We start from the raw sequence: 22,364 nt of genomic DNA, 5'->3' as shown, positions 1-22,364 counted from the left end.
ATTTCTGAACCTTGACACAGAAATTGAAGCATCATTAACGTACAATATTAGCATCTCCTTTTTACTTTATATATAAAATATCAGGGATTCAGCAATTAGACAATTCATTATACTCATCTTTATCATCTGGCAGTTTATATTCTCGAACTCACAATGCACATCATTCAAATATATAATTTCCAGTTTAATTCCTCACATGAAATACTCCCACACCTACAATTAAGTAGTACAAGCTTTCCCAAGACAGATGTTTTTATGTTGAAATTGCAAATTCAATAATAACAACAAAATTGAGTCTCAGGAAAATCCTACTGTCTTTTTGTTCACCATGATTAATATACCAGTCTCAGACTTGCTTTAAAAATAAACTGGTAAGAAAAATGATAAGCAATGTACCTGCTTTGCTGGCTAACCAGTTCAGACACCAATTCACTCTGAAGCACTCAGTCAACTAGAATTGAAAATAAACAAATTTCAATTTTAAAGAGATGATTGTTAAAACAATTATGATATGCTAATACATGAATAGCCTTTCTATGCTGGTGGAGCAGTGTTCATTCTTTGTCATGACTACTACCAATGGAATATATATAAATAAGTTAGAGCTACTCAAGACTTCTCCACCATTCAGCTAATGACTAAAATGTGAATGCAATGATTTTCCCCCAGTTTGAGAGTGTGTGCTGTGTAATTTAGGATATCACTAAAATCTTTTACTTTCATTAGAAATTTAAGACAGTGCAATTCCTGCACTTTTCTGTTGCACTACGATGTTAAACGAGTGGTAATAGTAGGTAGGGGAATTAAAGAATGATATGTAAAGAAACTAGAAGCTAAGTTTTATTCTGTAGTTACTTCAATTTTTAAAAATTCTTCAGGTTTTAAAAACTTGTTGACTGACCTTAGCATCTCATGGCTCTCAAAATATGTCAATATATGATAGGCACGATCTAACGGAAAAGTTTAAAGTGTCTTTCTTTTCAGGCGGGTTTGGTTGGGAGTTTCTCCCGGCTATTGTTGGTGTGTTCCCCACTGCTATCTAACCACACTTAGTCACTTTTTCGAGCCCTGGGGAGTTTCCCTCCAGTCTAGCCCGCACAGAATTATTTTCATCACTGGTGAGCTGAACTTGCTGGCTAGACCAGCTGCTCAAAGATCGGGCCAATATTTTGAAAGGGTGTCAAGATCTTTAAGTGAGCTTGAAGGTCCCCACACCCCCCATCTACAAGCAACATCACACCCACACCCATGGGTATTACCCCATACTATTCAAGTCAGGACATCCCACTATGGGGTCACCCGGACAGTCCCACCCAGACACTGATAGTGCCAGGGTGTCAGCACCAAGGTGCCCAGGTAGCAGAGGAAGAGCCACGGTGCCACCCCACCCAGTTCCTGACCACCCAGGGGTCGCCAATGGCCTGACGCCTGGTCCACGTTTGTGGGGACAGTACTAATCAGCGCCTGTGTGACCTCACTGGGGAGCCAGTTATATCGGGCTTCCATCTCATAAATAAGTAGAGATTACCCTTTATTGGCTTCAATTAGCTTTAAGCATGTCTAGGCGGGATCCAGGTCCAGTCAACGGAGAGGGTCAGTTCGATCACAAACCGCTCAGCGCCTGGCGAGGTTCCCGATTTGGGCCTCTCCCGTGATCTAACCGGCCAGCACGGATCCTCCCAGGGTGTACCGCGGCTGTTAAATCATGCTCATTAAGTATAATTGAAATAAACTTTTGCAAAACTACAGATAATCTTGTTTAATATTTGTCTGGCAGTTAACATTTCTTTACACCAATATGTTTCCCCCATGACTTTCTTCAGGCTACCAAGGACCAATGATGATGATTGCAATTATATGTCCCTCTCCCGTACAGCAACTTAGGAACTTCCTAAAGTAAAAGTGGAATTTTGCCATACAAAATTATATCACTATTACCTTGCAGTAAACTGGAAGGAAACCACTGCTTTGTGCTGACCTCAGAAAAGTAAAGAATCGCTGAACGATCTCACGGTAATTGGAAGTAGCAAGTTCAAAGTTTGCAAGTGGGATTTTATGAGTGGCATCACCTAACAAAGAAAATTCATTTTTAATTGTAATAAATTAATTTTATACAAGCATCAACTAGATTTAGTTAACAACATCTTAGCAAAGATTCCTTCTGTGAATTTGTTCTTGTTTTTCCCATCTATTCACAATGAACTGAATACTTTTATAATTTTAAAATATATGTGTTTTGACCATTTCCAATCGACCTTTGGCACTTAAATGAAAACCTGACTTTGAAGACAGCACTGCCAAAATTAATTATTCAAATTTTGGTCCCACATCTAAAATGATCTATGAGACAAGGTAGACAGAAACAGCCAAGAGCTTTCAAGTTCAAAAAAGATACTGAAGTTAGAATAAGGCCGATTAGTCAGAAATTAGTAAAAGAGTTAAACCAAGAGAGCTTGCATAGAATACTGTAGAGGGAAAGGCAAGTAATACCGGTGATGGCATGAGGATAGGTAGCTCCCGCCAGGGTACTTGTTTTTGGCCCTTTTTGCCTGGTTCCCAGGGATTTTTGTTGGACAATCTCTTCAGAAGAAAGTGGGGGGATTCTAGAGAAGGATTTCAAAAAGGTCCACAACTAAAAAGTCTGTGATTGGAAATTCTTCACCTGACTTGGGAGGCTTTGTGTCAAGCCTCAGCAGGGAAGATAGCGGTGGCATGTCGAACAGCTGGTTGCCCCGATCACGGTAGATATGCTAACGGGGGTATTGGCCATCGAGTTCGAGAAACAATTTGAGAAGCATTTCGAGAGGCAATGCAGTGATTCTCGACACTGTGCCAGTCATTTGAGGTGTTGTTGGGTCCTGTTCATGAGAAGTTGGAGACGTCCTTGGAGGCTGTAAAGGAACAAGCAGAGGTGTTGAAAGTGGTGGAGGAGGCTTTGTCGAGGCACAGCAATAAAATCAGCTCGCTGGAGGTGGAGATCTTGATGGTGGCAGAAAAGAAGAAGAATCGGAGGGCGAAGGTAGATGACCTGGAGAATCAGTCGAGGAGGCAAAACCTCAGGGCTGTTGGGGGTGTCGGAGGGCCCGAATCCAACTGCATACTTTTTGAAGATATTCAATAAAATGGTGAGGGAGGAGCTACTGACAACACCTCCAGAGTTGGATGTGGCCCACTGTTCACACCGGCAGAAGCCTCGGGCGAACGAGCCACCACGAGAGGTTACAGCCAGCTTCCATAGCTTCCAGGGGAAGGAGTGGGTCCTGAGGGCCAAGGTGAATTGTGACCTGAGATGAGAAGAAAGCTATGTCAGAATATATCAAGATCTCCTTGCAGAGCTGGCAACGGAATGAGTGGCCTTTAATTTTATTTTTACAATTAAGGGGCAATTTAGCATGGTCAATCCACCTATCCTGTACATCTTTGGGTTGTGGGGGTGAGAAACACGCAGACAAGGGGAGACGTGGACAGTGACCCGGGGTCAGGATTGAACTTTGGGTCCTCAGTGCTGTGAGACAGCAGTGCTAACCACTGTGCCACGGCGCCGCCCTTGGGTGGCCTTTAATAAAGCCAAGGTGGCGTTGTACAAGAGTGGAGTGAGGTTTGGAATGGTGTACCATGTGAGGCTGCCTGCTACTTTCGGGTCTAAGCGCCATTACTTCGATACTCCGGAGGAAGCAGAAGCTTTTGTTACAGCGCATGGACTGGGGGTCGAATTTTTTAAAAATATATTTTTATTCACCATATTTTCACGACTGAAAAAACAACAAAACCTCACCAATGTCAGACATAAAACATTGGACTCGTAAATCAAAAACAAAAAAACAAACAAGCCCCCCCCCCCCCCCTTAGCATGCAACGGCAACCAACTCCCGGGACTGCATGATAATCAAACACCAAGAATTGTAGAACCCCTCCTTCGCCCCCCCCCCCCAGCTGAAACTTCACCTTCTCCAGGGTCCAAAACTCCAGCAGGACCTGCCTACAAGCGATAGCGAGGCAAAGACTGAAACGTCTGCCCCCACACCCGCCTGCAACTTGGCCCAGTCCGACATCCCGGAAATGGCGTCTAGGGGATGTAGCCACCTAAATTGGCCAACTCCCAATTTAAAATGGCGAACGGCAAAGGCTGATGGGAAAGTCAGCCAACATATACACAGCAAACTTTCAGCTACTGGTTTCTGTCTTTACCTCTGAAAAGGCCAGACAACATCGATACCAGCGACCAGCAGCATAACAAAGTATAATAAATGTGCTTTGATTTGAATCTTACTAATCCGTGTACTGGGTTATTGATCATTACTCGGACTTGAACCTCGTGGCGGTATCATAAAGATGCCTGGCGACTCGAGAGCAAAGGTAATAAAACCGAGCAATTGAACCAAGGAGAAAGTTAGCAACAGGGACAAGGCTCCACATCCATATGCAACAGCTCCGAGACAGTGCTAAATACCATTAGTCAATAACTTTCCAGCTTCGGGCAGGACCAAAACATATGAACATGATTTGTTGGCCCCCTCCTACACCACTCACAAACATAGAATCTACAATGCAGAAGGAGGCCATTTGGCCCATCTAGTCTGTACCGACTCTTGGTAAGAGCACCCAAGCCCATGCCTCCACCCTATCCTCATAACCCAACCTAACCATTTTGGACACTAAGGGCAATTTATCATAGCCAATCCCCCTAAACTGCACATCTTTGGACTGTGGGAGGAAACCAGAGCACCCGGAGGAAAACCCACGCAGAGACGGGGAGAACATGCAGTCTCCGCACAGATAGTGACCCAAGCCGGGAATTGAACCTGGGACTCTGGAGCTGTGAAGCAACTGTGCTAACCACTATGCTACTGTGCTGCCCTGCTAACCACTGTGCTACCGTGCTGCCCTCCACCCCCTCAAACAGCCGTCTCACCCTTGATTTTGTGAGGTGCACCCTAGGTACGACCTTCAGCTGTATCAGCCCTAACCTCGCGCACGAGGTGGAGGCATTCACCCGTCCCTCACACCAGAGTCCCTCTTCCATCACACCCCCACCCAGCTCTTCCTCCCATTTCACCCCCCCCCCCCCCCCCCATGGACACCCTACCCTCCTCCAGAATCCTCCCATAAATCACCGATACCACCCCCTTCTTCAAACCCCCCCCCCCCCCCCCCCCAACAGTACCGCCTCAAATAGCGAGGAGGCTGATGTTATTGGGAAGACCTTCCTTGCAAACTCTCAAACATGCAGGTACCCAACACTTCCTCCTATTCCAAAGCCAGTCCTTACTTCTCTCCCAGCTCCTCCAAGCTTGCAGATCGCCCAAGAAACAGATTTTTAATTTCCTTAATCCCCCTCTCCTTCCATCTCCGAAACCTCATATCCATCATCCCCGGCTCGAACCCATGATTCCCTCACACCCGCCAGCCCAGCAGCTTTGCTGCGTTCGCCGCCCAGTAATAGTACAGTAAGTTTGGGAGGATTTAGGACCCCCACTCCTCTTCTCTCTCTCCCCTCCCCCCCATTTATCCACCTCCTTGAAGAAAGATGCCAATAGAAAAACATACAGGCACTGAAATTGGAACAAAAATCGCAGTAACACATTCATTTTAACTGACTGCATCCGACTCGTCAACGACAGAGGGAGGTTGTCCCACTTTGCCAAATCGCCTTTCACCCTCCCCACCAAAGTAGTAAGATTATACCTTCGGAGTCCACTCCAATCCCAAGCCACCTGCACCAAGTACCTAAAATGGGTTGCCGCCATACCATATGGCAGCCTCCCACCCCCACCCGGGACACCATAAAATACTCACTCTTGCCTAGGTTCAATTTATACCCCGAGAACGACCCAAATCTTTGGAACAGCCCCATTATAATCTCCCACCGATGTGCTCGGCTCCGAGATGTACAGAAGCAGATCATCAACATGCAGCATATCCAATGCTCCATCCCCCTCCCTCACTATCCCATTCCACACACCCCCCGAGCTCCTTAGCACAGTGGCCAAAGACCATAGCCTATGCAAACAAGAGGGCTTAGGACACCCCTGCCTAGTACCCCGGTGCAGAGAGCAAAGCATCCCGAATTCATATTAGTGCGAACACTCACGCTCAGCTCCCGAAACAACAGCCATACATACCCATGCCACAAACCTCAGCCCGATCTCAAATCTTTCTCAGATCGCCATCAAAACCCCACTCCATCCAATCAAACACCCTCTCTGCATCCAGTGCCACAACCACCTCCGTATCCTTTCCCTCTGCTGGCGACATCACATTTAACAACCTTCTCGCATTCGAAAATAGCCACCTTACCTTCATGAACTCGGTCTGATCCTCTCCTATCACCTTCAGGAGACACCCTGTTGCTAACATTTGGTTAATTTGGCTCGATTTAATCACGTTTGCTCAAGAGTCGCCAGGTATCCTTCGACACCGCCACAAGGTTCAGAACCGAATACTGATCAATGACTCAATACACCAGTTAGTAAGTTCAAAAGCAATGCTTATTTATTTACACAGTCAAATCTACTCATGCATAAGCTCTACGAACTAAACTACCACTATTACTAAAGCCTATACTTAGCTTTGGGCACCCACTCAGTCAGAGGAACAATGGCCATTGCTCGGTTCTGAGGCTGCTGGGTTGAGCTGTTTACAGGGTAGCAACTAGGAGCGTCTATCTCGTAGCGTGCGTTGACTTGGAACTTACTTGGTCTGCTGTAACTGCTAGGCTGGTCTCTCTCTTCGCTGAGACCCAAAGCCAAAGGAGGAAGATTCTCCCTTTGGGTCGATACCTCTTATACTGCAAAGGGCTTCACGCTCTTTTGGGGTGGGCCTTGAACTTGGCCCTCAACTAATTGGGTCTTTCCCCAATCATCGTTATCGATTTTCCACCCAATAGAGGGGTGGTTCCCTGATCGCTGGGCGTGTCGTGGTGACGTCAGGTCAGTCTGCTTCGTCTTAGCTTCTTCTGGCCACAGGGAGTCTGTCCTAACATTGTGTATCTAAATGTTTCCCTTTTGTCCCCGGAGATGGCTCATTAGTATGTAAATCGTTTGGTAGTTTCTGTCCTGTCTGAGCGTTTAAGGTTCTAATCAACAGACAGAGCTTGCACCTACTTGTTTCTTAGCATTGTCCAATTTTCCCTGCATTCTTTGCAGGTGTCCATTTTGTAATCGGGACATGGCCATCCCAGATGGCTACACTCCCTCCTTGTGATCCTCAACGCGAAGCGTGAAGGATCACATTACCATGGTGTCTTCATCCTCTGATCCCCGGGGCACCCATGCTTAGGCTCTACACTGTCCTATCCTATGCAACACAATTTTACCTAAACCATTTTAAATACATTCATTATCAAAAATTTCTACGGGACGCTATGACATTAACATATGCATTGCAGAAAAATAAAAAAAACTGGAACCTCTAACTATTCTCAATAAACTATCCTTATTTGAACAATCCAAAAAATACAAACAATCCAAAAATAATCTATACATCTTAAACCGTACAAAATAGCAGCACACAAATTTCTCTGGCCTGGCAGTCAGACAGGTTTACATCTCTTTATTCCATAGAATACATTAAACAAAACGGATGCTCTTTAATCCGTCCCAATGGGTTCGGGGTCTGATGAAATCCGAAAATGGGAGGCCTAAATCTGTATACTGGGGTGCGAGAGAGATATGGTCTGTGTCGCCATTTCCTGACTCTAAACATTTGCACGACACTGCAAAGTATCGCCAGCACTAAGAGTGCCTTCGACTACATATGAGAGTGAGTACCAGGTGATAAACCTATCACACCAGGGCGGGGTATTGCTAGCTGTCGCTGGGCTAGTTGTCTCGGGGTTCCGTGTATTACAGGGGTGAGAGACATTTACGGTTTGTGTGGTAGGGGTCAGGGGGGTAGCGTCCGCGCGCAACTGAAGGGATTCCGCTAAGATCCATGTGAACACAAAGGCGGTCTTCATCTTTGTCGGACTTCTTTGTCTTCCTCTGGGGTTCCTGGGTTTCTGGAGTTCTGTGAACACGAGCATAATTTCTGTTATTATCTTGCTTAAGATCTCGTATGTCTGCCTGTCTGTCCTTTACTGCCAATTTCCCTTTATAATTGGTCACCATCTGTGACTCCCTTATTTTTTTTTTTTTTAAACCGAATATTTGGACAAGACACCTAAGAAAATACTGCCGTACTGCGAGCCGTCTCGTAGCCTGTGAGATTTACCATCCCAACATTTGAGGACGTAAATAGCATAGGGAAGCAACCCAAGGGTTGCCAAAACCAAACAAAAGAATTTCAAACATAATGAGCCAAAATGGGGTGTGTAAGGGCCACGGCGGATATGAAATGGGTGGAATCCCTGGGTAGGGCGGTGATCAATGCAGTTTGTGCTCTACCAGAGCGTAGCTGACCAGAGGGGGGGGCGGAGATCAGTCCTCAGGCAGGGCGAGGACCAATGCCGTTTCTCCACTGCCTGAGCAACTGGCAAGAACGGGTAAGAATGTGGGTGTGGGGGGGGGGGGGCTGCCTCTCGAATTAGGAGGAGCAACTATGAGTCGGGTTCTGTCGACAGACTAGCTCCTCTGAACTATTGTCTGGGACAACGTTGTTCCATTAACAGCTGGGGGGCGTTAAAGGAGTGGTGACGTGGGGCCGTGGAAAACGTTCCGAGTTTACACACAACACTTAACGATAACACTAACGAACAAACATCCAACAAACATGGTGTAGGTTCCATCAGAAAGGACACCGCATCTCTCCATCGGTTCCTTTTTTCTCCATCATCTGGACACCTCACTGCTCAATAGCGAACAGGGTCGCAAAGGGATTCGTTTGGTGGGAGTCAGACTCTCAGTCATCACCTTCTCCCAGCTGCCAAACTCTTGACTGTAGTAATCGTGCTAAAGCTGCTTGGGGCGAATTGGGGTCCATCTCATCATTCCGGATGAGCCTGAACGAATTGTCTTGGTGCCAGAATCGTGTGTCCAGGTTGGAGCTACTATGCTTCAATCCGTAATCGTCGGGCAGTGGGTCTGGGGCTTTGATTCAAGTGATTTCAAATGGGTCTGTGGAATCATGCTCAGATTCACTGGGAGTGGGGCCTGGTGCAGGGGTGTAGTTGTAACGTGGTGTGCTGTGGCTGTCGTAATTGTGATCGCTGTCGCTGCTGGTTGAGGGAAGGGAGGGGCGGAGTCGTGCCTCTGGGGGCGGAGTTGAATTTGTGTCTCAGGATGGGCTGAAGTGGTTGGGGGAGGGAGGAATACATCATCTGTGGGCGGGGCGTGCTCATCTGCTGCTGCGAGCAGGATGTGGTGTGTGTGGTTAATCTGTGAGCTGTAAGCCTTGAGCTGGTTTATATGAAACCACGCAGACTTACCATTGGGATAGGTTATTTTATATACTGAGGGGCTGACTTTGTCCGAAATGGAGTACGGTCTGGAAAACCTTGGGGAGAGGAATGAACTGGGGTTGTAAAGGGGAAGCATAACTTGTTGCCCTATTGTAAACTCAGTGGCGTGCGCTGTTTTGTCGAAACAAGACTTGCTCGGTTTCTGTACTTTTCTTTGTTCTTTGTTCTTCCCGATTCCAAGTCTCACTGCTGCGGTGAGTTGGGCTGCCATTATGTTCTGTACTGGTTGTGTAACCGCATTTTCAGGTGTGAGGGCTGTAACTGCGGGGCTGGCCAAATCCAGTCCTAGTAAATACTCAGTGCCTTTCATGGGGCGTCCGGTCATGAGGGTGTGGGGGGGGGGGGGGGGGGGGGGGGGGGGGGTGTAACCTGTGGATGTAGATACTGTGTTTCTTAAAAACATCAAAGCAAATGGGAGTACTGAATCCCAGGTGCTATTATTTTGCTGAACCATTTTCCTGAGGGTGGCTTTCAACGTCCTATTCATTCGTTCTACAATACCACTTCACTGGGGGTGGTATGGTATATGGAACTTTTGTGTAATGCCGAAGATCGTGAGGACGTTTTTCATTACACATCCGGTGAAATGGGAGCCTTGGTCGGACTCTATATTGCATGGGAGGCCTCATCTTGTAAAGATGTGGTGTGTTAATATTTTAGCCGTCGTCTTGGCCGTATTAGTTCGTGATGGAAATGCTTCCACCCATTTTGTGAAGGTGTCCAAAAATAACATGCCTGGAGCCTGCCTTCGCTATGGCATCTGCTTTAACGGTACATTGGGGGGGGGGGGAGAAGAGAACGGTGATGACTGCGAACCTTAATTATGCCCCATTTCCTATCCTTCGCTGTCTCTAAGATATGGCGGAGTAATGGGGCCGAGAGTAGGGATTTACCGCCCGCGGAAACAAATCCTCTTGTTTCCCAGAGTGGTAGGAACTCTTGTCAAACTATTGCAGACATACAAGCTGTCTGAGTAGATGTCTGCTGGGGTCGGGAACGAGTCTGGGTGGTCTACAATATAGGCAATTGCTGCCAGCTCTGCTGCCTGCGAGCCTAAGTGTCCTGGCAACTTCAAAGAAATTTCATCGAGGGCGCGTCCCTGCACGTCCTCTACATATATACCGCAACCGGTAATTCTCTTTCCGTTTAGCACGGTGGATGAACCATCCACATAAATCCTTCAGGGTGCGCAGGTGTCTGTGGGCTGGGGTCTCTGGGGTGTACTACCCGTTTTCCTGGGGGGTGTTTTAGGAATAAATGGACCTGTGTTCTGTTTAGTGGTGATGATCTCACCTTCATGGGGAGTGCCTGCATACTGCAGATTTTCGGCAAGGAATGTGTGGGTTTTGGTTCTCTTTACCGTGATGTCCCGTCCCTGTAAAAGGGTCCAACGGGAATGGGCGGATTTGGCCAATTGTGCCATCTTTAAGTCGGCCATCTAACAATAGTTGTGTTGGTGTGTGTTCTGGGAGGATGGTGATGGGGTTGAGTCCTGTCATGTAGAAGTATTGTACTGCCCAAAAAAACTGCGAGCAGGTATCTTTCACAGGCAGAAAATCCTTGCTCTACGGGGTCTAACATGCATGAGGCGTAACTGGTCGTGGCGTTCGTGGAGGAGCACGGCCGAAAGGGTTCAATCGGTGCTTGCTACCTCTATAGCATACGGGGAATGTGGATCTGGGACCTATAGTGCGGGGTCTGTGCTGAGTGCTTTTTTTTTTTTTATAAAAGCGTCCACGGCATCTGTATGCTGTGGAAGCCATTCCCAAAGAGCCTGCTTCTTGAGAAGTTCGGAAAGGGACGCTGCTTTAGTGGCAAAACCGTCAATATGGTTTCGGCAATAACCAACTAGTCCTAAAAATGACCTTGCTGAGACATTGTGGGGAAGGGGCAATTTGACGATCGAGTCAATTCTCTTGTGCTCGATCTCGCGTTTACCATGAGTGATCACAGTTCCTAAGGAAATCACTTTTTCTTTCCGAATCTGGGCCTTCTTGGGGTTGACTTTACAACCAATTTCTTTTAGGAGTGCTGGGAGTTCGGCGAGAAGCAAAATGTGCTCTCCCTTTGTGTCTGTCTGTAGTAACAAGTCGTCTACATACTGGACCAAACAATCGGGGTGGGAAAATTTTGCTAAACCATTTGCCAGCTGTCGGTTGTGGAAAAATGTTGTGGAAGCCTTGTGGAAGGCACGTCCACGTGTACTGTTGCCCTTGGAATGTAACGGCGAATTTGTACTGGCACGCTTTTGCCAATGGAATGGACCAGAAGCCGTTTCTAATGTCCAAAACCGAAAACATTTTTGACTGGAGTCCCTGTTTGAGCATGGTCTCGTGGCTACGGTGGGTCTGCTGCTGGGGTTACTTTGTTCAGCTCCCGGTAATCAATGGTCAGTCGCCATGATCCATCCGGTTTCCTGACAGGGGCCGCACGGTAGCACAATTGCTTCACAGCTCCAGGGTCCCAGGTTCGATTCCGGCTTGGGTCACTGTCTGTGCGGAGACTGCACGTTGTCCCCGTGTGTGCGTGTGTTTCCTCCTGGTGCTCTGGTTTCCTCCCACAGTCTAAAGATGTGCAGGTTAGGTGAATTGGCCATGATAAATTGCCCTTAGTGTCCAAAATTGCCCTTAGTGTTGGGTGGGGTTACTGGGTTGTGGGGATAGGGTGGAGTTGTGGACCTTGGGTAGGGTGCTCTTTCCAGGAGCCGGTGCGGACTCGATGGGCCGAATGGCCTACTTCTGCACTGTAAATTCGATTTAAAAACCGGTGCGTTGTTTGTGGAGGCTACTGATTAGAGTACGCCTTGATCCAACAAACTCTCTATTACTTTGGAGATTTCTTCCTCTGCTTCCTGGGAAAATCCGTACTGCTTCTGGGGTTTAGGGTCGGGACCTGTAACGTTCACAAAGCCGGTCAAACTGCCACAGTCGTGCTTGTGCTGTGCAAATGCTGCTTTGTGTTCCTGCAGGACTGCCCTAACCGGTTTGTCTGCACTAATGGCTCGAGGGTCGAACCAGATGTCTCCGACTGAGCTAATCCTATTTACGTATTCTCCTACTGTGAGCGTGGCGGGGGCTCGTGCTGCCTTTGCCATTTTCCAAACAAACTTGTTCACTGGATCAAAAGAAAGGTTATGGGAGCTCATGAAATCGATCCCAAGGATACGTTCTGCTGTCTGGGGCAGATCAACTAAAACTACGGGGTGCTTGGTCGTGATGTTACCTATCTGTATTGCTATAGGGGCTGTGATGTGTCCCTGTTGTAAATGGCCTGTAAAGCCACGGAGTGTAATGGTGTCTGTTGTGGGCCACGTGCCTCGCTGGAACATCGTGGAGGAATTGAGTGTGGTGCGGGACCCTCCCGTGTCCCAAAGGAATTCCATGGGTTGTCCCCGAACTTAGCCTGCTAGTACCGGTCTACCGGACTTTTCCCAAAGGGTGTCACAGACCCAAGTTGGGGAGCCCGAACACAGTCAGTCGGTGCCGTTCATGTCTGTACTCTCTGAACGGGCGCTAACGCTATGGATGGGCTTTGCCCTATTCTTGTTTAGGGTGCCTGTCTGTTGGCTTCTCCGCTGCTTTTGGGGTGCTTGACACTCTCGTGCAAAGTGTTCTAGCTGTCCACAATTATAACATTCCTGAGCTTTGGGCTGGGGTTGGCTGTTCCTGCTCTCATTTACCCATGCGGGGTTCTGGTGTGCTTTAACTGGGTTCATTTCTACCTGCTCTTCATCAGGCTTTATAAATGCAGTTTTGCCTGCAATTGATTGCTCCCAAGCACGGGACAATCTCTTCAAAACCCATTTTTCATTGTGGGCCTCATCTGAGGGGTCATAATTTGCACAAGCTTTTTGTCCTGCTTCTGTAGCGTGGGAGACTAGAATTCGGGTCCATTTGGCCATATTATCTGGGGACAAATGGGCGCGGGCTAACTCTCCAAAAACTGCGGTAAAGTGAATCCACAAACGTCCAGCAAACGCTGTGGGGTGCTCGGTCGTCTTTTGCCTACACTTATTTAGGCTTTCTATGGGGTCTCCTCTGTTAAAGCCGATCGCATCAAGGATCGCTGTGTGCATCTCTTGGAGTGTGCCTCCTCCTACATTCTGTGGGTCGGGAAGGGCTGCTACGACTGAAGGGTCGAGGCTTAAAACTGAGCTTCACTTGCTCCTTTTCGTCCAGGCCGTACATGGTCGCCTGTTGTCTGACTTTCGCAAAAAATTGGTGGGGGTCGGATGTGGGCAGGAACTGTGTAATTTTTCCACACGCGTCCTGTAATTGGGTCACAGTTAACGGGGTTGTGTAAAGGAAATCTGCTTCTCGTTAACCTACGGCCCTGCGGTGTTTGGTCACAGGATTCATGGGGGTGTGTTCTGCCTGTTCGGTTGGGGTTTGGGGCGCTTTCCTTTTCTGGGGTTTTTCCTGCGTACATTTCCCATGTACGTATTTATGGGCAGTCTCGTTCAATTCCTGCCGTTTTCTTGATCTGGTCCGAATGTACTCTGAAATCCATTTTGCACGGACAGCAGAGATTGTAATTCTGCAATTTGCTTCCAACACTTTGCATGGTCTACGGAGCTCTGCCTTTGTCCCGTTGTGGAAGTATGGAGTGCTCGTAGGGCTGCTTTTAAATCATTGCACTGTTTCTGCAATTTCTCAAACTTGCTGTTCTTCTTCTTGTCTTACCAAGACCGCACGTTGCGTGTCCTGGTAGGCCTTATCGTATTGTGTCTGAAAGCTGTTCAAATGCGTGAGACAAGACTGATGTGCTCTCTTGGCATCATCCACCTCGCTGTCCCTTGCTGCTAACTGCTCTTTCAGATCTCGATTCTCTATCTCTACCTCACTCACGTCTACCTCACTACTTCTGTCTCTCTCCTCTATCCCTCTACGGAGCGTCCTAACGACCTCCTCTGTGCCTCGCAATTGTGCCAAATAGGACACGATTGCCATCGGCTTGCGAGCTTGTCCCAAGCTCTCCTTGTGGATCTCTGACAGGTTCTCCCACCAAGTATGTCCTATACTCCCGGGTCCCGTTTCCTCATTAATCACAGAATTCACTTCAAAGGGGCCATCCTTTCCCTGGAGATATTTCCTGATCGCTTCTTCCCAAACAGGACACTGTCCTACTCTACTGGTCGCTGCAACCTCGAATTCTTGGGGGTTCATAAGGCGTTTCATTGCCATTTTCTCTACTAGGATCTCTACCGAATTTGGAATAGGGGGTGATAAAGCAGTCATGTAAACACGGGTACGGCTTACGCTAATTTCCGGCCTACAAAACCCCCGACAGTTTTTCGCAACAAAATCTCTCAACTTATATCCCTGTTAGTACGCATGCATTAACACACTTCCGAATCTCAAAGGCTTGATCAGTACTGTTTTGACGCTTGTGGTTTTTCTGTTCCCAATTGGATTCTCAATTCAAATTTTGGGTTCTCTCGGAGTGGTTAGGCCACTTCTAAATCGAGTCCCGTCAGATGTCGCCAGTGAATGTTGTTAACTTTTGGTTGGTTCTTAATTTGGCTCTATTTAATCACGTTTGCTCAAGAGTCACCAGGTATCTTTCGACACCGCCACAAGGTTCAGAACCGAATACTGATCAATGACTCAATACACCAGTTAATAAGTTCAAAAGCAATGCTCACTTATTTACACACAGCCAAATCTATTCATGGATAAACTCTACGAACTAAACTACCACTATTACTAAAGCCTATACTTAGCTTTGGGCGCCCACTCAGTCAGAGGAACAATGGCCGCTGCTCGGTTCTGAGGCTGCTGGGTTGAGCTGTTTACAGGCTAGCAACTAGAAGTGTCTATCTCGTAGCGTGCGTTGACTTGGAACTTACTTGGTCTGCATTAGCTGCTAGGCTGGTCTCTCTCTTCGCTGAGAGCCAAAGCCAAAGGAGGAAGATTCTCCCTTAGGTGATACCTCTTAATATTGCAAAGGGCTTCGTGCTCTTTTGGGCAGGCCTTGAACTTGGCCTCAACTAATTGGGTCTTTCCCAATCATCGGTATCGATCTTCCTCCAATATTGGGGTAGTTCCCTGATCGCTGGGCGTGTTCTGGTGACTGTCAGTCTGCTTTGTCTTAGCTTCTTCTGGCACCGGGGAGTCAGTCCTAACATTGTGTATCTAAGTGTTTCCCTTTTGTCCCTGGAGATGGCTCATTAGTATGTAAATCGTTTGGTAGTTTCTGTCCTGTCTGAGCGTTTACGGTTCTAATCAACAGACAGAGCTTGCACCTGCTTGTTTCTTAGCATTGTCCAATTTTCCCTGCATTCTTTGCGGGTGTCCATTTTGTAATCGGGAAGTGGCCATCCCAGATGGCTACAACCCCTCCAACCTTGCCGCCAGCACCGTTGCCAATATCTTGGCATCTACATTCAATAGGGATATGGGCCTCTACAACCCACACTCGTCCAGATCCTTATTTTTCCTTTAACAGCAGGGAAATCAAAGCATGCCCCAACGTCTGTGGCAAGACCCCCCTACCCATCGCCTCCTCAAACATTCCCACCATCAACAGCGCCAATTTGTCCTTAATATTGCACAGGAATCCATTCGGACCCGCCACCTTCCCTGACTGCATCCTCCCAATTGCTTCCTTTACCTCCTGGTCCTCCACAGGCCACTCCAGCCCTGCCCTGTCCTCCTTCCCCAACCTCGGGCACTCCAATCCGTCCAGGAACTCCCTCACCTCTCTCTCTCCTCTCTTGGTGGCTCCGACCTACACAATGTCTCGTAGAACTCTTTAAACAAATTTATTTTTGGGCACTAGTTTCCCCATCTTTAAAAATAAATAAATTTAGAGTACCCAATTCATTTTTTCCAAGAAAGGGGCAATTTAGTGTGGCCAATCCACTTACCATGCACATCTTTGGGCAGTGGGGGTGAAACCCACGCAAACACAGGGATAATGTGTAAACTCCACACAGACAGTGACCCAGAGCCTAGATCGAACCTGGGACCTTGGCGCCGTGAGACAGCAGTGCTAACCACTGCGCAACCGCGCTGCCCTCAATTTCCTCAACTTATCCCGCACCTGGACTATCTCCCTTGCCGCTGCCTCCCTCCAGGCTGGCCGACCAATATACGCTTCGCCTTCTCCGCATGTTCATAGATTGCCCTCCCTTGCCCTTCTCAACTGGTGCATCGCTTTCCCTGTGGACAACCAGTCAAACTTTGCCTGAAGCTCCTTCCCCCTGCCCAAAAGAACAAAGAAATGTACAGCACAGGAACAGGCCCTTCGGCCCTCCAAGCCCGTGCCGACCATGCTGTCCGACTAAACTACCATCTTCTACACTTCCTGGGTCCGTATCCCTCTATTCCCATCCTATTCATGCATTTGTCAAGATGCCCCTTAAATGTCACTATCGTCCCTGCTTCCACCACCTCCTCCGGTAGCGAGTTCCAGGCACCCACTACCTTCTGCGTAAAAAAACTTGCCTCGTACATCTACTCTAAACCTTGCCCCTCTCACCTTAAACCTATGCCCCCTAGTAATTGACCCCTCTACCCCGGGGAAAAGCCTCTGACTATCCACTCTGTCTATGCCCCTCATAATTTTGTAGACCTCTATCAGGTCGCCCCTCAACCTCCTTCGTTCCAGTGAGAACAAACTGAGTTTATTCAACCGCTCCTCATAGCTAATGCCCTCCATACCAGGCAACATTCTGGTAAATCTCTTCTGCACCCTCTCTAAAGCCTCCACATCCTTCTGGTAGTGTGGCGACCAGAATTGAACACTATACTCCCAAGTGTGGCCTAACCAAGGTTCTATACAGCTGCAACATGACTTGCCAATTCTTATACTCAATGCCCCGACCAATGAAGGCAAGCATGCCGTATGCCTTCTTGACTACCTTCTCCACCTGTGTTGCCCCTTTCAGTGACCTGTGGACCTGTACTCCTAGATCTCTTTGACTTTCAATACTCTTGAGGGTTCTACCATTCACTGTATATTCCCTACCTGCATTAGACCTTCCAAAATGCATTACCTCACAATTGTCCGGATTGAACTCCATCTGCCATCTCTCCGCCCAAGTCGCCAAACAATCTAAATCCTGCTGTATCCTCTGACAGTCCTCATCGCTATCCGCAATTCCACCAACCTTTGTGTCGTCTGCAAACTTACTAATCAGACCAGTTACATTTTCCTCCAAATCATTTATATATACTACAAACAGCAAAGGTCCCAGCACTGATCCCTGTGGGACACCACTGGTCACAGCCCTCCAATTAGAAAAGCATCCTTCCATTGCTACTCTCTGCCTTCTATGACCTAGCCAGTTCTGTATCCACCTTGCCAGCTCACCCCTGATCCCGTGTGACTTCACCTTTTGTACTAGTCTACCATGAGGGACCTTGTCAAAGGCCTTACTGAAGTCTATATAGACAACATCCACTGCCCTACCTGCATCAATCATCTTAGTGACCTCCTCGAAAAACTCTATCTTTAGTGAGACACGACCTCCCTTCACAAAACCATGCTGCCTCTCACTAATATGTCCATTTGCTTCCAAATGGGAGTAGATCCTGTCTCGAAGAATTCTCTCCAGTAATTTCACTACCACTGAAGTAAGGCTCACCGGCCTGTAGTTCCCTGGATTATCCTTGCTACCCTTCTTAAACAGAGGAACAACATTGGCTATTCTCCAGTCCTCCGGGACATCACCTGAAGACAGTGAGGATCCAAAGATTTCTGTCAAGACCTCAGCTATTTCCTCTCCAGCCTCCTTCAGTATTCTGGGGTAGATCCCATCAGGCCCTGGGGACTTATCTGCCGTAATATTTTTTAAGACACCCAACACCTCATCTTTTAGGATCTCAATGTGACCCAGGCTATCTACACACCCTTCTCCAGGCTCAACATCTACCAATTTCTTCTCTTTGGTGAATACTGATGCAAAGTATTCATTTAGAACCTCGCCCATTTCCTCTGGCTCCACACATAGATTCCCTTGCCTATCCTTCAGTGGGCCAACCCTTTCCCTGGCTACCCTCTTGCTTTTTAATGTACGTGTAAAAAGCCTTGGGATTTTCCTTAACCCCATTTGCCAATGACTTTTCGTTACCCCTTCTAGCCCTCCTGACTCCTTGCTTAAGTTCCTTCCTACTTTCCTTATATTCCACACAGGCTTCATCTGTTCCCAGCCTTTTAGCCCTGACAAATGCCTCCTTTTTCTTTTTGACGAGGCCTACAATATCTCTCGTTATCCAAGGTTCCCAAAAATTGCCGTATTTATCCTTCTTCCTCACAGGAACATGCCAGTCCCGAATTCCTTTCAACTCACACTTGAAAGCCTCCCACATGTCAGATGTTGATTTGCCCTCAAACATCCGCCCCCAATCTACGTTCTTCAGTTCCCGCCTAATATTGTTATAATTAGTCTTCCCCCAATTTAGCACATTCATCCTCGGACCACTCTTATCCTTGTCCACCAGCACTTTAAAATTTACTGAATTGTGGTCACTGTTCCCGAAATGCTCCCCTACTGAAACATCTACCACCTGGCCCGGCTCATTCCCCAATACCAGGTCCAGTACCGCCCCGTCCCTAGTTGGACTGTCCACATATTGTTTTAAGAAGCCCTCCTGGATGCTCCTTTATAAACTCCGCCCCGTCTAAGCCCCTGGCACTAAGTGAGTCCCAGTCAATATTGGGGAAGTTGAAGTCTCCCATCACCACAACCCTGTTGTTTTTACTCTTTTCCAAAATCTGTCTGCCGCTCTGCTCCTCTACCTCCCGCTGGCTGTTGGGCGGCCTGTAGTAAACCCCCAACATTGTGACTGCACCCTTCCTATTCCTGATCTCTACCCATATAGCCTCACTGCCCTCTGAGGTGTCCTCCCGCAATACAGCTGTGATATTATCCCTAACCAGTAGCGCAACTCCGCCACCCCTTTTACATCCCCCTCTATCCCGCCTGAAACATCTAAATCCTGGAACGTTTAGCTGCCAATCCTGCCCTTCCCTCAACCAGGTCTCTGTAATGGCAACAACATCATAGTTCCAAGTACTAATCCAAGCTCTAAGTTCATCTGCCTTACCCGTAATACTCCTTGCATTAAAATATATGCATTTCAGGCCACCAGACCCGCTGTGTTCAGCAACTTCTCCCTGTCTGCTCTGTCTCAGAGCCCCACTGTCCCTATTCCCTAGTTCTCCCTCAATGCTCTCACCTTCTGACCTATTGCTCCCGTGCCCACCCCCCTGCCATACTAGTTTAAACCCTCCTGTGTGACACTAGCAAACCTCGCGGCCAGGATATTTATGCCTCTCCAGTTTAGATGCAACTCGTCCTTCTTATTTAGGTCACACCTGCCCCGGAAGAGCTCCCAGTGGTCCAGATAACGGAAACCCTCCCTCCTACACCAGCTGTTTAGCCACGTGTTTAGCTGCTCTATCTTCCTATTTCTAGCCTCACTGGCACGTGGCACAGAAAGTAATCCCGAGATTACAACCCTAGAGGTCCGGTCTTTTAACTTTCTGCCTAGCTCCCTGAACTCCTGCTGCAGGACCTCATGCCCCTTCCTGCCTATGTCGTTAGTACCAATATGTACAACGACGTATGCCTATTTGCCCTCCCCCTTCAGGATGCCCTCTACCCGTTCGGAGACATCCTGGACCCTGGCACCAGGGAGGCAACATACCATCCTGGAGTCTCTTTCACGTCCACAGAAGCGCCTATCTGTGCCCCTGACTATAGAGTCCCCTATTACTATTGCTCTTCTGCACTTTGACCCTCCCTTCTGAACATCAGAGCCAGCAGTGGTGCCACTGCTCTGGCTGCTGCTGTTTTCCCCGTGATAGGCTATCCAGTATCCAAAGGGGTATACCTGTTCGAGTGGGGATTCCTGCACTAACTGCCTGCCCTTTCTGGTGGTCACCCATTTCTCTGCCTGCACCTTGGGTGTGACCACATTTATATAACTGCGATCTATGACGCTTTCCGCCACCTGCATGCTCCTAAGTGCATCCAATTGCTGCTCCAACCGAACCATGCGGTCTGTGAGGAGCTCCAGTTGGGTGCACTTTCTGCAGATGAAGCCATCCGGGACGCCGGAAGCCTCCTAGACCTGCCACATCTCACGGTCAGAGCACTGCACCCCTCTAACTGACATTGCCTCAATTAATTAAAATTTAAAAAACATTTTTTTTAAAGTTTATATATATTTTTTTAAAGTTACTGTTAACCATCTGTTTCCTAGCACTAATTTCTAATATAAATGCGAAAGCTAAATATAGTACTCTCCGATCTCTGGCTTAGATACCCCTCTAAATTATAATTAAGTAATTATGTTTTATTAGTTACCAATGCTTAATTTTTTTAAATTTAGTGTAGATTCCCAACCAGCCACTCAGGTCACAGCTTTTCTGTTTCCCCCCGACACACACAATTTGAAAAAGGTACAAAAGTAAAAAGGAGTAAAAATCACTTACTTACCTTCTGAGTGTCTTAGATGTTCTCAGGTTCTCTCCCTGACAGAGGCTGCTCCTCCTCCTCCGAACGGCTCCCGAAACAGCTAGGGTCTTTAGCTCCGGTACACCTTCAAATTAGGGTGACCACAACGGAGGTATGCAAATTGCCCTCGCAACACCAATCAGCCGCTCCGCTCTACTGTCCTCTGCTGCTCCAACCGAACCATGCGGTCTGTGAGGAGCTCCAGTTGGGTGCACTTTCTGCAGATGAAGCCATCCGGGACGCTGGAAGCCTCCCGGACCTGCCACATCTCACAGTCAGCGCACTTCAGGGCCGGACCCGGGTCCCTGCGTACATCCTATCCACCTACAACATCTCCCAAGTCAATTTTTGGTGCTCTCCCAATCTTCCTTGTCCACCTTAGCCTCAAACGAGATCACCTCCCTCCTCTTACTGCTGCCTTCAGAATCTCCCAAACCACCAACTGCAAAACATCACCTGTGCAATAAAATATCACATATTCCTCGATAACCTCCACAATCTTATTGTAAAAACTCCAGTCCCCTAACAACTCCCACCCATTCTCCACCCCAGCTTCCGGGCCACCCTCTTCTCCAGAACCACATCCACCCAATGCGGCGCAAAGTCCGAAATCAATCTCGCTGAATCCTCCGACCCTTTGACCGCAGCCAATAACACATTGCCCACCATAAAAAAGTCTATTCTCGAGTACACTTTATGTACCAAGGATAAAAACGAAACTCCGCTCTCTTGGTGCAGGAACCTCCACGGGTCCACTCTTCCAATCTCTCTCTCATGATCCCAGCCAGCACCTTCGCCCCCCTGCCCCCCCCTATCCGCTACCATCTTCTCCATCAGAAACCTCACCCACTTGTCCACCAATACCGCTAAGGAGAGACTGCAGAATGTAATGTTACAGTCATAACTAGGGTGTAAAGAAAAGATCAACTTAAAACGAGATAAGTCCATTCAAAAGTCTGATGGCAATAGGGAAGCTGTTCTTTAGTCGGTTGGTGCGTGACCTCAAACCTTTGTATCTTTTTCCTGACGGAAGAAGGTGGAAGAGAGTATGTCTGGGGTGCTTGGGGTCCTTAATTATGCTGGCTGCCTTTCTGAGGCAGCAGGAATTGTAGACGGAGTCAATGGATGGGAGGCTGGTTTGCATGATGGATTGGACTACATTTACAACCTTTTGTAGTTTCCTGCGGTCTTGGGCAGAGCTGGAACCATACCAAGCGGTGATACAACCAGAAAGAATGCTTTCTATGGTGCATCTTTGAAAGTTGGTGAGTCATAGGTGACATGCCAAATTTCCCCTAGTCTTCTGAGAAAGTAGTCGTTGGTGGGCTTTCTTAACTATAGTGTCGGCATGGGGGGGGGGGGGGGGGGGAAAGAGAGAGAGGAGGAGGAGAGCAGGAGAGGTTGTTGGTGATCTGGACACTTAAAAACCTGTAGCTCTCGACCCTTTCTACTTTGTTCCCATTGATGTAGACAGGGGCATGTTCTCCACCATGCTTCCTG

General features: G+C 47.9%; 1 protein-coding gene across 1 annotated transcript in view; it reads right to left on the bottom strand.

The window, feature by feature from the left end:
- Positions 1-22,364, bottom strand: part of LOC140427866 (protein maelstrom homolog) — a 96,009-nt gene that overhangs the window by 19,898 nt on the left and 53,747 nt on the right. The window contains exons 6-7 of the mRNA XM_072513671.1: positions 1,939-2,069; positions 397-451 (exon numbers count right to left, since the gene is read on the bottom strand). Of these exons, the coding sequence (XP_072369772.1) occupies positions 397-451; positions 1,939-2,069 (186 nt within the window). The remainder of the gene's footprint in view (positions 1-396; positions 452-1,938; positions 2,070-22,364) is intronic.

The sequence above is a fragment of the Scyliorhinus torazame genome, chromosome 8 (genome assembly GCF_047496885.1).
Source record: "Scyliorhinus torazame isolate Kashiwa2021f chromosome 8, sScyTor2.1, whole genome shotgun sequence".
NCBI lineage: Eukaryota > Metazoa > Chordata > Chondrichthyes > Carcharhiniformes > Scyliorhinidae > Scyliorhinus > Scyliorhinus torazame.
Note: the sequence above shows the minus strand (reverse complement) of the source record. Positions and strands in the feature narration are given on the sequence as shown.